This window comes from Magnolia sinica, chromosome 2, assembly GCF_029962835.1.
Source record: "Magnolia sinica isolate HGM2019 chromosome 2, MsV1, whole genome shotgun sequence".
Lineage (NCBI taxonomy): Eukaryota > Viridiplantae > Streptophyta > Magnoliopsida > Magnoliales > Magnoliaceae > Magnolia > Magnolia sinica.
The window spans coordinates 119,819,245-119,837,051 of NC_080574.1; the positions used below are offsets into that span (position 1 = coordinate 119,819,245).

Here is a 17,807-nt window from a genome sequence, read left to right on the forward strand (position 1 = left end):
TACATTTTCCATGACCATATATAGTGATTTAACTGTATTCTTTACAACCAACCTCTGAAGATCCGGTGGATTCATCCAGCAAGGCCTACTATGAGCTTTCCCCACAAGCTCTGCAAAACAGCAGACAATTGGATTTTTTTCTCTCTAGCCAACCGTTTTTCTTATGAAGACGCCCGATGACATGAGTTGTACCTGAACGGCGGTCCACCTGATGAAGGATACAGATCTGGCATCAATGTGATGCATTGGGTAGTCCGACGAGAGTACAACTCGGATGCCTACTTCCGCGTGTAGCAATAGCACAGCTCTTTCCAAAAGTTATAACCGCATAAATCATTCGGTTGCCAAGTCACTTTCAGAACAAGTTGAGGAAATGGATGGCTCGCAAACATCTCCTCTGCTAAGTGGTCTTGAGGATCAATGTGAGGAGGACCGAAAGGTGGAAAGGAAGCCTACTGGAGGATGGAGATCTGCCATTTATATAATCGGTAATGTAAACCTTCTTAATTTTCGCACCCTTCATCAGCAATGTGGAATTTGTTGCCAAAAGCATGAGCCCTGGCGGGTCAGATTGCAGATCTGCACTGTCCACCTTGTGGGTTCTATCCATGGATGGCCCTTGCATGAAGATCATGCAGAGCGGACCATACCAGACACATGAACGGTGTCCTCTCCTAAATATAGTATTTGACTGATTTCTAATTTGTAATTTTTCCTTCATATTGCAGGAGTCGAAGTTGCAGAGCGATTCGCATACTATGGCATCTCAGCAAATCTGATCATGTATCTCACCATTGTCTTGAACGAGTCGACTGTGTCTGCAGCGAAGAAAGTGAACACTTGGAGTGGTGTAGCCGCCCTACTTCCGTTGCTCGGAGCGTTCATTGCAGACTCCTATTTGGGCCGCTACCGAACCATACTCATTTCGTCGTTGATTTATCTCCTGGTCAGCTTCTCTCTGTCTACTGTATCAATTGTTTTGCTCTATTTGAAAAACTTGCAAAAGCGCCACTCCTCTCACAATATCAGATGTCTTCCAGGCTTCAAAAAAAAAAAAAAAAACTCAATTTGGTTAAGATTTGGTCATGAATAGCTGAAGACCCAGGTTAACTCAATTGATTCAACTCGGATCATCAAGCTGGAAAACTCGTCACAATTTAACTTTTTTTTTTAAAAAAAATTATTTATTTAAAGAAGACATTTTTTATAAATAGCAAGGGGACTATGCAAGATAGCGCCCACTTCGGGCAGGCCTATAGACACAAAAAAGACAACACAGGCCCATCTATACCGGGAAGAAAGAAGGAATCAAAACTAAGGGGCCGATCTCTCTCTTAAGCTCCCCTATCCACACTCGGTCTAAAAGGAGGGCTCCACGGATAGAGATAAGAGTCTCTGGACATCGATAAAGGTTTTACTGTCTTGGGTTTTGCTCCAAAAGCGGGGCGCACGGGATGATTATCAGGATTTTCCGCCTGATCACTTCTATCCTCGTCCTCCAGTACCACATACTCCACAAGAGTGGCTGTCCTTGTTGAGTAAATCAACTACTACCTTGCAGTCACTCTCCACTATAATACACTTGATGCCCATGTTAGCATAGGGGGAAAGACCCTCGGGCCTCGACTAAGGCACGAGCTAGGGATAACGCCGGGTTCCCTTAAATGAGCCGTCCACATTCAACTCGAGGGAATCTATCGGTGGGTTGGACCATTTGACTACTTCTAGAGAGCTCCTTTTCGGAGGCTCCAAGGAGATGCCCAAGGCCTGCGTAACCGGATGTCAGACAGGCCATCACAATTTAAGTTGACTCACCGATAATCTACAATTGTTATAATATTTTTAGACATTAAATGTTACTAAGTTCTGTATCCCAATTCAAGAAAACTCACGGACAATTTCTTTGGGGTGTTTTCTATATTTCTTGAATAAGTCCTTGGTTTCAGAAAAACATGTTTGGTTGGCTCAAACTGTTTTTGTTGGTTTTTTACATATTAGATTTCCATCACATCTTTTCCCGTGAATAAAAAGCGTAACTTTTATCTGGAATGGAAAACCTACAGAATTTAAACAGAAACTTTGACTTTTATCTGAATTTCCCCAAAATTCTGGTTCATCAACCAAACAAATTTAATCATACCTCATGAAATTTTATGCCAACTCAAATAATTTCCCAACAATCAAACACGCCCATAGACTTTCTATGCAGTTGAGTTTTTGAGGTTCCTGTCTCGCTCTGGGTGTGTATCTTCCTGTTGAATATCCTGGATGAAAGGGCACTCTACTGCCTATAGCGGTGCACCCTCTTGTTGCTAATCAGTTTTCAATTGAAAATGTTGTAGGAAACATTATTAAAATGGTGGGACACATTCGCCACACTGAGTCACAGTGCTCCTGTGTAGCATTTAAGTGGAGTGAAATTTTATAATATTGTATCTTTGTATTTGCATATATTTAAGTGTATTTGTATATATTATTAAAACAATCTCTCATTTTCATGACCTAGTTAATTTCCTTTTAAAATTATTTGACACCGATCGTGCCTTTAAAGCTTTTCAATGCCACAACTAATCTATGACGTACTGTTGAGTGAAATTTTGTAATGTAGCTTTCTATTGTTCATATTTAAGCATCATGAAAATTTTAAAACATCTCTCGCCTTCGTGACCAAATTTTCCTTCCAAAATAATTTAACATCGATTGCGTAGTCAAAGCTGCTCTAAGCCATAAGTAATCCATGAGGTGCCATGTCTATTCGCTATCATGCTCCCTGGCAAGGCATGAACGTGTTATCCAGGATCTCCATCATGTGAATCTCACTATGTAGAAAGCTTAGGTTACAAATCAGATTGGTCCTTTCAAGTTCAACAGGTGGGCCATGTGATGTAGAGCAGGTTGCGAACAATTTCATGGCCAAGATGGACTAGAGAAGGCCCGATCAGAGGCAGAAGTCATCCAAATCATTAGAAACTTAAAATGGGCACACCTGTAAACCAGAATGAATTATCCAACATGCCATATATGATTTTGGGGTAGGGGAAGCTACTTTAGCCACACAACCTAGCTATGCTGGGTTACCCACATGGAATTTGCGAGATTCCATCAGATCGATGGTTGAAAATCAATTTTAATTTCGTTTTTACTATTTACGGTGAGTTTTAGCTTGATTGCAACTCTTCATCTGTTGGGTTTTAGGAGTCATGTCCAACATGAAAAGTGCTTAGAAAATTTAGAAGAATAGCATGGTTGAACCAAATAGGATACTTACTATTTTTGGCCAAAAACCACGAGGTCTAGTGGAAATCATGACTGTCTATAAATAGTAAGTTTACTATTTATAGTAAGTCACGATTCCTGGGAATTTTAGGGCCTGTTTGATTTTTATCGTTTCACCTGGAATCGGTTAATACCCTGGAAATGGGTGATTATTACCGTTTCACCTGTTTGAATATTCCTGGAATTTCATTTCTTGGAAACCAGTTCAAAAGTAGTAGTGGCCATTTTAGGACCTCATCTTGATGTATATGATATATCTATTCCGTTCATTTATTTTATCACAACATTTTGCGATATGAGAAGAAAAATGAGTTAGATCCAACACTCAACTAGCCCATATCAAAAGAAACAATGGCCCCATGAAGTTTTTAACGGTAAGTATTTAATTCACATTTTTCTATGGTGTGGTCCACTTGAGCTTTGGATATGCCTCATTTTTTGGCTTATATCATAAATTCATCTGACATAATGGGTGAACGGTGTAGATATATGATATGCATCATGGTGGGACCCACAAATATTTCAAAATATTTGCCATTTTTACATCTAAAAAAGTAAGCCATCAAATCAATTATGGGGAAGAGTGTGGCAATTAAGGAGGGAAATATTTATTACCATTCACGGGGCATTTCCCCGGGAATTGGAAAATCAAACACGCCCTTAGTTGTAGTTTGATTCTGAAACTTCTCCCTAGGGTTCATAACATTATTTAAAGGGTTGTAAACTCATTTTTAGACATCAATCAATTTATTTCAAATTTTTAGAAAATTATTTCTATTTTTATTTTCTCATGGATTCGAGGTATCTTTGTGAGTAGCTCCATGGATTCGGAGTAGTTATCCCCTAAGGAAGAAGGTGCTCGACCTCAACATGTCCTTTCCCGCATCAATTCGGTATCAGAACGAGGCTTTCTCCTCGGAACTATAGCTTCTAACGATGGGTCAGGCAATAATCCCATGAACAATGCTTTATGGAATCATCTTTTAGAGGTTTTGGAAGTAGCGCAATAAGAGAATTGACAAGTCATACAAAAGCTGCAGGCTTCCATCGATCGCATGGCCAAGACCTTAGGCCAACTTCATGTTCATGGCAGTGATCCACCCCTAGCAAAGTGTTACAACTCGTAATTGCACTGATCGCATGACAATGCCGGCAGTAAACCACATAATTATTCTTGAGGATGGGGAATCCAGCGATGATGAGGTCAACGATATGATCCTACAATATCCCCAACACGTCAGCAATCGAGTAGATTGGACAGATCGAGAATTTAAGATGAGAGTCGATCTTCCTATCTTTAATGGCCAACCATCATCACCCACTTTTAGTAGTCATGTAATGATTTGATAACATGAGCGAAAGCTGTTTAGCCAAGATCAAAACCCCTATATATCCTTGCATCTAAGGATTTGATCACCTTTTATATATCATCAAGTCTATGATCACAATAATCATAATCCAAGATAATGGGTCTGTAAACTATTAACTCGAACTTGATCCCTCCAATGTAAGTGTACAAAAGTCCATAGTAGGATCCTATATCCATGGGCCACTCACACTCCTATGTAGGATAAGGATAAGGCATAATCGACACCAAGTCAGCTACCAATGGTAGAGATATTCTATCCTAAGCCAAGCATCTCAAAGATCGATGTTAATAAATGTGTCCTAAGCATTTTTGCTAAGATCCATGGAACACTACCCCTCCTCTAGTCAATTACCACTATATCCAATCTCAAATTCTTAAAGACCAAAGGATTTGATCCTCACAAAACCTATATTATAATTAGTTTTAAGGTAAGGCCGGATATTGTCAAGGCATATTACACATTTCCGAAAAAGGACACATAAACATCCAGATCCATGGTTGAAATTAATCCTAACATATCCACATGGCAAGTGGATTAGAGTGCATATTAATTTTTTTAGGAAACAACACCATCAATGTCCCACTTGCCCTTAAATTACTCTATGCTTGAATCCATCAAGCACACATGTCGAAAAAGGGACTTCTTGGCGAACAATTTTAAGTAAATATACTAGCACACCACCTCTCTGATGGAAACTCCTATTGCCTATCATGCTCAATCAAGTGCTCTAAGTTTTATAAATGTTAAATACACATCTTGCCTTTTCCATTGTGATTAATACTTAATCACCCAAACACCCAAAGTTCATTAAAGAAATCTTTCCCAATCCATCAAAGATAACATTTCTTGTGCATAAGCACACCTATATCATCTGGGAACTAACTAGGATATCACATGCTAAACTGATAGTGTAACCATTGAGTGATATAAACAACTCAGTATGCAACACATCAACACATGAAGCCCATCCATCCACACAAGTTGACGTAGGGGAGGATGTGATGAGGTCCTCCTCGATTGATAACTACCTTGAATCCACAAGGGTCTCTCTCTCTCTTTTCTTTTCTTTTTTCTTTTTTTTTTTTTTTTTAAAAAAAAGAAGTTTATATATAGATCAAGAAAGATGTACAGAGCCTTCAGGTGGGCAACACAAAAAGGCCGATGCCGCACCTATCATATATTAGATACAGGAAATCATCCCTCCCTCACGTAACCCAAGCCTACCCTATCCAAGAAAAGAAGACCCCTAGTAACGCTAAGCTGAGAGGCTTGAGAATTGAAGAAGGAGCTGGACTGGGAAGCACTACCCCGCCTGGCAAAATCATTAGCAACCGCATTTGCTTCCCAGGGAGTGTGGGCAAAGGAAATATCCAGCTCGTCCTGCAATGCCCTAACCCTCGAACACCAGTAGCACATAGGCCAAGCCGAAGAATTGATCTTTGGAAGGATCCCGACGATAGACTTGGAATTGCTAGCGACCTCAACTTTAGAGAAGCCTAGATTGGTGCACTTAGCCAGGCCCTCCCAGATTGCACGAAATTTAGCCCTGGAATTCGTGGTAGTGCCATTGCCTAAAGAGAAGGCAAAAACAAAATCCCGTTTACAGTCTCTCGCAATGGAGCAGACCCATCGACATTAATTTTGATCCAACTAGTCTTTGGCTTGAGCCATTTCACTACTCGAGGGGAAATAGGGGGCGACACCAAGCCGAAAATATGCAAGAGTGCATGGAGAGTGAGCGACCGCCTATTAGGATAATTTGGCAAGGGTGGGGCCAATCATTTCGATCCAACGGTGAACCTGAGCGATAACTCTGACGGAGCTAAATAGGATGCCATCGAAAAGGAATTTATTCCTTTTGAGCCAGATCCCCCAGAAGATGAAAGAGGGCAGGACGGCACAAAGAGTGATAAGGCAGTCAGATGTCAGGCGAGAGGCCCTGCCCATGGCAGAAGAGTGAAACGAGGGAGGGATCCTAAAGACAGGTTGGAAATGACTCCAGATATTCCTAACAGGAAAACCATCCGAGAAAAGGTGGTCGATCGATTCAACAGCGGACCAAAGAGGATGGGGGCAATAGGCTCATCTGGAGGCAAGATGGGCCCCCTTGGCTTGGGATCTCTCATCCACCGGGATCGCTCTGTGGAAGATTTTCCAAGAGAACAGGGAGATTTTCAGAGGGATGAGAGGGTGTCATACCCATCTGGCCCAGGGATACTTAAAACTGATTGGCCTAAGAATGTCCCATGCAATTCTAACCTTAAACTTGTCAGATGAAGAGAGGGAATAAATTTTGTGTCTTCAGTGGGGGAGATGTAGAAGCCTTCATCATTTATGTTGTCGACAACCTCTGACGGGAGGAGGGAGCGAACAAAAGAGGGATCAATCTAGCCTTGGGGACCAATATAATCTCGAACGTGATTAGAAAGTAGCTAGAAAGGATGATGTACCCAATTGGACAGGGGCCCAAGACCCAACCAGAAATCAGTCCAGAAGTTCAAGTCACCGATCCCAATCAGCCAGCGAGACCTGGCAGCAATCTCAAGGAACAAAGAGCAGATTCGTTTCCAGATTGGAGAAGCGTGGCTGGATCGGCTTGCACCACCATCAATGGACAAATCTGATAGGTATTTAGCTTTAATAAATCTCACTCAGTTGCTATCCTCATGCGAGCTGTAAACATTCCAAGATAGCTTCATCTTGAAAGCCGTCAAAACACAGGCCAGACTTTTGATGTCGAGGCCTCCTTCTTCCTTTGGGTGGGCAATACACTCCCATCTAAGCCAGTGGTAGTGCCTACGTGTCCCATCCCAGCCCCAAAAGAAATCAGAGGAGGCTTTATTAAGTTCCTTCAGGAGAGAAGATGGGATATCATTAGCTACCACAACATGAACTGGGATGCTGTTCAGGACGTGATTGATGAGTGTAGGGCGGCCCGCCTGGGACAGCAATTTGAACTTCTAGCCTAAGATTCTAGCCTGAAATTTTTTCCACCAACGAACGGAAGTAGGAGCTAAGTGATCTCCCTCTATAAATAGGGACACCCAGGTAGGTGAAGGGAGCAGATCCCTGCCCAAAACAAAGAATTCTCTACACTAATATGGCCACAGTTGGTGAGAGATGACTGGGCAGCTTCTGCTTGTGGAGAAGGGGAGGCAGGACCTGTAGGTAACTAGTTGCTGAAAACCATGGCCCAAGACTTCAGAAGCTAGAATAAATAGACCGAGAGAAATAGGGTCGCCCTGCCTAAGACCTCTGGACGACCGGAAGAAACCACAAGAATCCCCATTAATTATAACTGAGAACCAGGAGTTTTTCCAGCAGCATTCCAACAAGTTTATCCAAGATGGATCAAATCCAAAGCGGCCCAAGACAACTTTAAGGAACCCCCAGTCTAACCTATCTTAGGATTTTTCCATATCCAGCTTAATGAGGATGTTCCCATCTCGGATTTTTCTGTCAATATCTCAGAAGACTTCTTGAGCGAGAACACTATTTTCAGCTATGGATCTCCCTTTGAGAAAAGCCCCTTGCTTAGGCGAGATGATCTTGTTCAGAATCCTGCTCAGGCGATCTGCAATTAACTTAGAAAAGATCTTATAAATGCAGTTACATAAGCTTATAGGACAATAATCAAAGAAATTCTTCGATGCCACAGTTTTTAGGATGAGGCAAATGAGCGTCGCTGTGTTGGCCCTAGGGAGGAAACCCCTTCTGAAAAATGACAAGACCGCTTGAAAAATATTTTTCCCAACAATATCCCAGCAGCCTTAAAAGAAGGCCCCAGTAAATCCATCACGACCCGGGACCCCATCCAGGGGAAGCCCTTTCACTGTAAGGTGGACCTCCTCAATGGAGGGTTCCTGCAGCAATTCCAGATTGTCCTTCACTGAGATCACATCAGGAATGCAGTTTAGGATATTCGGATGAGGCACGGTTGGCTCAGCTGATAAAAGGGAGGCAAAGAATTCTACAGCAACTATCTTGATACTATCCTGGTTATCAGCCACCTGCCCATCCTACATCTCAATGCTATGAATGGAAGATCTTCTCGCCTACTCTGAAGCTATCTTATGGAAAAAAAAAAACACTAGTATTCCGATCTCCCTCTCTAAGCTAGTTACACCTGGATTTCTGTTTCAAGAAAATTTCTTCGCATAGTTCCAGCTTGGCTAACTTATCTTTAGCCTGATTCAGGATTCGAACGTGCTACTAGGTTGTCAAAAGTAGAGAATCCTCCTCTGCTAAAGCGAGCTCTATATCAACCTGTTTAACTTGGAGGAAAATATTCCCAAAGATGTCCCTGTTCCATGTTTTCAGGGCCACCTTAACGTTCCTCAATTTACTTTAAAGGGTAATCAACATATCACCAACCACATCTGATTTCCAAGAGTTCTTGATCAGATCCTGGAATGAAGCGTGGCCCAGCCACATTCTTTGGAACCTTCAAGGTTTCGGGAAGGATCTGGGAGTAGAAGGGAGAGAGACTAGGAGAGGATCATGGTCAGAATGTAATCTAGCCATATGTTTGACCCGCAGGGTTGGAAAAAACCCCATCTAAGAGGAATTACAGTAGACTCTATCCAGCCTAGCCCACCTTCTCGCCTAGCCATTCTGATTATTACAGCACGTGAACTTGTTCCCCACGAATCCGACGTCCGATAGGCCCACCCTATCGAGACCATCAATGAATTCAGCAACACTTCTTGAGTCAAAAGGGCCTGAACCCCTGCATTCTGCTTAGGAGTGTACCATATTGAAGTCCCCTCCAACTAGCCAGGGGAGATCAAAAGTTGCTGCCAAGGATGCCAGCTGGTTCCAAAGAAGCCTGCACTGCATTTTGGAGCATTTAGCACAGATAAACGTGACCAGGAAAGTAGATGGGTTACCTTGGATCTAAAGGGCGCAAGATAACTTTGGGAAGAGGCAACAAAGGGGGCAACAATGCAGGACAACTGACAGAAAATCCAGACTTTGCCACCCTCTGCAACATTTGACATTGAAGAGTGGAAGCCTAGTTTTAGCCCCAGGCTAACTCTTTTACTATCCTTAAGCATAGGCTGTAAGATGGCCACCAAAGATGGCCTGAACTTGGAAATCAACCGCTTCAGAGACGAAATTATAGATTTGTTTCCCACACCTCGAGCATTCCAAATAAGCATTCTATCCATGAGAGGCTTGCTTAGACGTTGGAGCATGGCATCTGATTCTGCTCATCTTAGCATTCAGCCTTGGTTCCAGGGCCGTGGAAGCTTTGTTCCGAAGGAGGCTCCTCTTAGCCGAAAGCCTAGTTGATCTGCGCTGGAGAGACAAGGGCGAGATGTTGTTGTGATGATCTAGGACCAAAAAAGCTAGATTAGCGAGACATTCTAGCCCTGGACATGGCCAGAATCAACACAGGGGACTGATTAAGGGGGAACAACCGTGATGGAAGCTTGATAGGTAGATCCAAGGGACTGCAAGGTTCTATGTGGCTGAACTAATCTGGTTGGTGGGGACTAGAAGGGAGATGAGATACAGGCTGAGGCTGCATCATGAAGGTTGGGGGATAGAGGAGGGGGAGATGGAGGTGATTTGTTGAAGAATGGTGAAAGATCAACTGAGAGGTCGATTGCTCTAGTCTCCAAAGGCTCACAGATAAGACTTTGTTGAGCCAGTACCCAGGCCAGAAATTTGCACTCTGTGTTAGGTATCTCAACAGAAGAGCGCAATCTGAGCAGGTTGTGCCCCTCCAAGAGGGCCTTATGAGGAGAGGGGGGGTTCTACCTCCCCAAAAGGGGGTAAAATGAGGCGCTGGGGGGGGAGGGGGGTTGGACAACTGAGGGACAAATGAGTGGGATGAATTTGAATATGGTTGGGTTGGGATAACAAGGCTATAGGATAGGGGATAAGGGATTGGTCTGTGTTAGGTAACACATGAAAGTTATTATGAGCAAATTGTGAGGAATGGGTGATATGATCTACCAGGGGGAGAAGAGAGGAATTTGGGAGCTAGAGGAATAGCAGTGTGAGGCAAGTCCAACTGTCAAAGAATTGGGGGGCAGGGAGGCCTCTCAAGACATGGGATATGAATCTACGAGGGAGCAGCCAGGTGATAGAAGGCGCGACCCATTCCCTGGTCAAAGCATCAACCCCCTGAGCTGGGAGTGGGTGGGCATTCCCATTACTAGGATGTAGGAAGGGCGGATGAAGCACGGCCCATATAGGGAATTCCGAGTCACCCACCATCAACTTCCAAATCACATGAGGATCCTTTCCTGGTTGCAGGAGCACCTTCACTCTAGCATCAACCAAAAAAAAGCCCAAAGAAGAGGACCTGTCTACTTCCAAAACCTGATCAAATGTGCTACCAAGCCCAATAAATACTAAATCAATCCAAGCATGGATAGGAATACCGTAGAGGGTGAGACATATACCTTCTTGATAAGGAGAATCCGACGAGCTCCAAGCCTTTACTGAAGCGATTTTCATTCTGAGGTGAAGGGAGGTATATAAGAAGTAGGAGATGAGTTCCTCCCCATATTTAAAGGTGATAAGAAATTTGTTCAGCGCAATATGAGCAATGTCCACCATCGAGGCTAAGTATCTAGAATCCGAGATGGTCCCAGTGAGGCGAATGAGTTGCACCTCGCAATCAATGGTGGCTGCAACTATGAAGAACGAAAGGGCCCTTTGTCTACTGAGGATCTCTTCTCTGTTTGCTATGAAGGAGATGTTATCCATGGCAGGGGAGAGAGGAGCAGAACATGCGTAAATGTGGTTGGGGTTTGGATGGTTATATGTGCCATATGTAGGGTTATGGGACAGATAAGAGGGGATTTGGATTAAAGCCTTGGGGGAAGAAATGGCTTGAATCGGGTTGTGGATTTGGGGGAAAATAGCTGGTAGGAGAGGTATGCAAAGGGTTGGAGAGAGGTTGTCTATGGGTATCCGGGATTATGGGGCAGTTGATCACCTTAAGTTGGGAGATAAGGTTTGTCGATTTGGGGGTTTTTTTAGGGTTATCTATTTCTACAGTAACCATCCTCCCGTCCACCTTCCTGCCATTGAGAACACCTATAGCAGCATAGGCATTAGCCACGTTCATGAATTTGATGAAGGCGAATCCCTTGTGGTAGAAGATCTTCGCATCTCTAGGCATGAAGACATCGACGATCTTCCCGTATCTCACAAATATCCTCTATAAATCCTCATTGTTGGTGTCGAAGAATATTTTATCGATGAGAACACTGAAACCAAGTCCTCCTCTAAATCTCTTTCCCATGGAAGACGAGATAGCCGTGCCTCTCTCTCTCTCTCTCTCTCTCTCCTTGTAAGGTTGGTTAAGATTAATTTCACATGCACACACAAGGAATTAAATACACAAGGGTCTCTTAAATACACGAGAGCTTTCTTGAATCCACAAGAAGAAAGAAGAAAATTTATAAGGAATTGATTTATTGAATGAATTAATGAAAAAAATAGTTTAACATCCCTTAAATAACCCTAAACAAACTTTTAAAAAAAAGTAATCAAAGAGTTCTAATCAAGCTAGGAAACAAATTTAGAAAATCGCGCAAAGTTCCAACGCCTGTTGACCTATCTTGACTGTTCGAGTCGACAGGTCAAAATAACCAAAAAGTATCTACATATTTAAACTAAAAATTCTATGATTTTTGACCCGTCGACCCAATTTGTGTACCTGTCGAACTGGATTTTGACCTGTCAACAAGATCTATCGACCAATCAAAATTGGTAGAAATCAAATAGTAAGCAATCTGGTATTTTTGGTAGAATTTTGACTTATCAAAATTGGCAGAAATCAGATAGAAAGTAATCTAGAATCAATCTAGAATTTCTGGCATAATTTTGACTTGTTGGCCGGATTTGTTGACTAGTTGAACTATGCTGAGTATGTTCAATCCTTCTTAGCTTCTTTTCTTTGGTCCATCTTAGTCATGATCCCTATTCTACATCAGTTCCTTCCGCTTCAAAAGAACTCGTCCTCAAGTTATTGGTTGGATTCAGTTCATGATACTCATATAGGTCCACGACGTTGAATGTGGATGAGATTTCCATATCTTCAGGAAGATTAGCCACATATGCATTGTCATTGATCTTACAGAGGATGGGCACTAGTCCAATCTTCTTGTTCTTCAGCTTATTGTACGTCTCGGTCAGAAATCTCTATTTGCGCAAATGAACCATTACGTTGTCGCCCACATTAAATACCTTAAAACACTGATGCGTGTAAGCCTTCACCTTGTACCTATCGTTAGATGCCTTCTACTGGTCGTGAGGATCAAAGTGCACTCTTATGATTTGGCCTACCATATGTTCTGCGAAAATGCTCATGTTCGGGAATTTGGGCAAAGGAACCAAATCAAGGGCGTGTCGAGATACTCGTCTATACATAACTTCAAATGGGGACTTGCCGGTGGAACTGTTCAGCATATTATTAAAAGTGAAATTTGCCTAAGCAAAGGCCAAATCTCACTGTTTGGGTTTATCACCTAAAATGTATCGTATAAGGTTTCCAAGTGTATGATTTACTACCTTGGTCTATCCATCAGTCTGCGATGATACGCACTGCTAAACTATAACTGTGTCAAATCGTCACCACAAAGTCCTCCAAAAAATGACTGAGGAACTTAGTATCACGATATGAGGTGATGGATTTTAGGACCCTATGTAGTTGAATAACTTCTTAGAAAAACATATTTGCAACATACATAATGTTGAGAGTTTTCTTGTATGGTATGAAATGGACGATCTTGAAAAATTCATCAACCACAACGAAGTTAGAATCCACACCATATTGGGTTCGTGGGAGTCCTAACACAAAGTCCATAAACAAATCCTCCCAAGGATCGTCAGGGACAGGTAATGGAGTGTATAGTCCCGTATTTTGTGATTGCCCCTTGGATGCGTGACACGTGTGACACAACTGCAATGCCCTTCCCACATCTCATTTGAGTTGTGGCCAATAATAACATTCTTCAAGGAAAGCTATTGTCTCGTACCGCTCATGATGATCGCTGAAGCCACTTCCATGTAGCTTTTGGATGATATGATCTCGTAATGAACTCCGTGGAATACATAATTGATTTCCTTTGAAGAGGATTACATCTTGAATGTGGAGGCCGATGGGTTGGCCTTCTTAGCATCTAATTTACGCATACTTGAAGTCATCGTCGCCAACATATAGGTTTTTAAAGCATTCAAACCAAACAACCTCATTGCTCATGGTGATTAACAAGGTTGTATGTTGGCTAAGAGTGTCAACCACTTTGTTTTGTTACCCAAACTTATGCTTTAGCACAAATGTGAATTCCTACAAGAATAAAATCCACCTAGCATGCACATCATTTATGCTAGTTTAATTATTAATGAATTTGAGAGCAAGATGGTCTGTGTAAAGAATGAATTCCCTCTTAATGAAGTAATGTTGACAATGTCGACATACAATTCGAGCTCATATGTCTACCACTTTTCGCGTGCATCATTAAGCTTTTTACTGTAGAAGGCTACTGGCCTACTTTCTTGTAATAAAACTCTCACAATTTTGACATATGAAGCATTACATTTGACCTCAAATAGTTTGTCGAAGCTAGGGAGTACAAGAACTGTGGTTGTGGATAGTCCGTGCTTGATTTTAGCAAAGTTCCTATCAGTTTCGTTAGTCCACTGAAATGGTCCCTTATTCATACAATCTATAATTTGTGACATAATGGTACTGAAATTCTCCACAAACTGGCGATAAAATTTCGTCAACCCGTGAAAACTTCGTACTTCATGAATGTTTATAGGAACTGACCATTCCTTGATGGCTCTCACCTTTTCACTATTCACCCGGATGCCTGTGTACGTCACGACAAAGCTCAAAAATAATAGGCTATCGGTCAAAAAAAAAAAAGGCACTCAACAATTATGTGGAGGTTTGCTAAGCCGATGGGCATATATATGTGTTAGTGTAGCATATGAGTCATAGATCCAAACCATTAATCAAGTTGGTCCAATGGTGTAGATTAAGTGATCTAAAAATAGGTCAGTCAACTCAATGGTGTTCCATGCTCAAAAAGACTTGGATACGTTTTCTTGGCGTTCTACTTGTTTCCCAAGTGTGACCCATCTGATGAACTAGCCAAAAGCACTTGTGGATGAGTTGAAGGATTACTTGGATCTTGTGGTATGCAGATGGTCTCCCATATCAAAAAGCCTTTGAAAATTAAAAAATTACAGGTCTTAAAAAGTGTGTGGAAGTAATAACATTGACAAAGGTAGTTCTAAACGCTCAACAGATGTGTGTATTAGTACGACAATAACGTAGAGTCCACTCCTTGTGGAGCCCATTTGTTGTGTGTATGAAACAGCTAACTCATTATTACGCTGGGACACCGTTAAAATCAGGCAAATCCAATCATGTAACGCGTGCACTACCATACAAAACAATGGACAACTGCCCAATGTCCTCAAATTACACATTAGGATGCACCAGATGGGCCAGCCTGACTTATGGGAGCATCATATCATGTGGGGCAACCTTGGTGGAAGAATTAGATGCCATAGTCCTACTACAACAGTAGGCCCTACACTAATTTTTAAGGCTCGAGGCCCAATGGGAAGCCAACTCACTAGCCTTGAAGAGTTACAACCGAGTTCCATTCACTAATGATTTTCCTAATGACCTGGCCCAAAATCCTGTTTTGAGTTACTGATTTGGCCCATTTTTGAGGAGTCCCATCCATCAGCGATGTTCTTGGTGAGTTGGCTCGAAATCCTGGTATACCGACCTATTGATTGGATTGACCTGTAGGATAGGTTAGATGACATACACACACGGCTTAGTCCCACGACAACTTGACTTTTTATTCTATGAGACCATTCATGCTAGTTTAATTATAAGTACAGATATAAGGTGGTTTATTATTAGAAACTTTCTTTTTAAAAAAAATTTATTGCATGGCATTCATAATTGATTTAGTATATGGTTGCAGGGACTTTCCTTATTAACTATGTCAGTGGCGATGGTGATTCCTCTTCAAGTTCGGGAATTGCTCTTTTTCATTTCCCTGTATATGGTGGGCATAGGACAAGGAGGACATAAACCATGCGTGCAAGCATTTGGAGCGGATCAATTCGATGAAGATAGCGCCGAAGGGAGAAAAGCCAAGAATTCTTTCTTCAATTGGTGGTATTTTGGGATTTGCAGTAGTGCGGGCGCAGGAACGCTTATTGTAACTAATATTCAAGACAATGTGGGTTGGGCTATCGGCTTCGGGATTCCCACGATTGCTATGGTGTTTGCTCTTTTCCTCTTTCTCTTTGGATCGAACACATACACCCATATAGTTCCAAGTGGGCAGAGCCCATTGACTGGAGTTCCCAAAGTCATTGTTGCTGCAGCCCGTAAGTGGCATCTTCCATCAAGAAATGATAATCCAGATGAGGGCGGATGTGTGCCTGTGGCTAAGGAAGTTATTTCTCAGACCAATCAATTCAAGTAAGTGAATCCTATCCTTTCAAGCTTGTTAAGAGATGGGACCAATCAATTCCTCTCACCTCAGAAGAATTGGGAATTTTTAGAAGCTCATTTTTTGAAATGCTTGATAAGATTCTCACCCAACAATGTTAAGGGTATGAGCTGGTCGACTCTCAGTATACACTGTGCACACAGACTTTTCGCTGACGATAATGACACATAAAATGCTGTTAGCATTCTCAAGTAGTAATTACCAATTTGAATATTGCAGATTCTTGGACAAGGCTACCATTGTAGATGACTTAGATGCATCTTGTTGTCAAAATAGCTGGAGGTTATGCACCCAAGCACAGGTCGAAGAAACAAAACAGATCATGCGCCTTGTACCCATCTGGGCTTGTTGCTTAATGTTTGCAGTTGTGTTCGCACAGCCTGGTACATTTTTCACCAAGCAATGTAGCACCATGAACAGGAAGATCTGGTCCTCCTTTGAGGTCTCTCCTGCGTCCCTCCTAGTTTCTTCAAGCCTAACAATTGTTGCATTCGTCCCCATCTATGATCGAATCCTCGTGCCAACCACAAGAAGACTTACTGGAATCCCGTCCGGCCTAATGACGCTCCGAAGGATTGGAATCGGGATTTTTCTCTCGGTGACTTCCATGGTTGTAGCAGCATTGGTAGAGATGAGAAGACTTAAAATTGCTAGAGAATATGGGCCATTCGATCACCCGAATGCAACCGTTCCTATGAGTGTATGGTGGTTGCTACCACAGTACATAATTTACGGACTCGCGGACGTGTTCACCATGGTAGGCTTGCAGGAATTTTTTTATGATCAGATGCCAGATGGGATGCGGAGCATCGGAGCTGCAGCTTATCTTAGCATCGTGGGCACCGGAAGCTTCCTGAGCAGTGTTATTATTTCATTGATCCAAGGTATAAAACCGGAGTGGTTAACCAACGATCTTAATAATTCGCATTTAGATTACTACTATTGGCTTCTTGCAGGTTTGAGTGCTTTGTGGTTATGTTTTTATATTTGTGCAGCCAAACGCTTTGTTTACAAGCAAACCTATTATGGCCTTCCATAGCATGCATTGGTTGGTTGGGTATGGTTTGCTTTTCTGTTTATGAGATGGCTCCTAAGAAAAATAAGAAATCCTTAATATCTAAATTCATCTTCCAAATGCAAATTTTTTTTGGCTATATTCGGTAGACCGAATTGATCGATGTAGCTTCACTCGAGCACACTTTTGAGTCTGCCGATTTGGACAGTTTGTTTTCTAGCGGCTCGAAATATATATGGCATATCTTATTATGTTCAAATTAAGCTCGTAAGGCTAATGGATAATCACAAAAGGTTTTCCTATTAAGACAAGAATCATCTAAAGTTTCAAGGGTTGTTTTGAGTCAAGCTTAGAGTCATCAAGGTATCTCATTTGTCTATTCCTCACTTCCTTGGTGCTCTAGTCATCATGTGCCTTCAGTCTTCAACTTCCAAAGGCTTCACCGACTCCTTACACATAAACGCACATGATTGAAAAACAAGGTGCGCAAATAAGTAGATCGAAATAGAAGGTTGATAACCCCAAGTGCAGATATGCAATGTAGTTTTAACTCAATGAGATGGAAATCGAATCCATTAGGAGATTGGTGAGAACATAGCTAGAATTAGTCTAAAGCTAACTGCTTGTTTGGAT

General features: G+C 42.1%; 1 protein-coding gene across 1 annotated transcript; it reads left to right on the forward strand.

Moving 5' to 3' along the window:
• The first annotated feature begins 259 nt into the window (after positions 1-259).
• Positions 260-17,272, forward strand: LOC131237480 (protein NRT1/ PTR FAMILY 5.10-like). The gene is made up of 4 exons (XM_058235272.1): positions 260-488; positions 729-946; positions 15,623-16,128; positions 16,379-17,272. Exons 1-4 carry the CDS (start codon positions 275-277, stop codon positions 17,196-17,198), a joined length of 1,758 nt encoding a protein of 585 aa, XP_058091255.1. The 5' UTR covers positions 260-274; the 3' UTR covers positions 17,199-17,272.
• Positions 17,273-17,807: the final 535 nt, after the last annotated feature.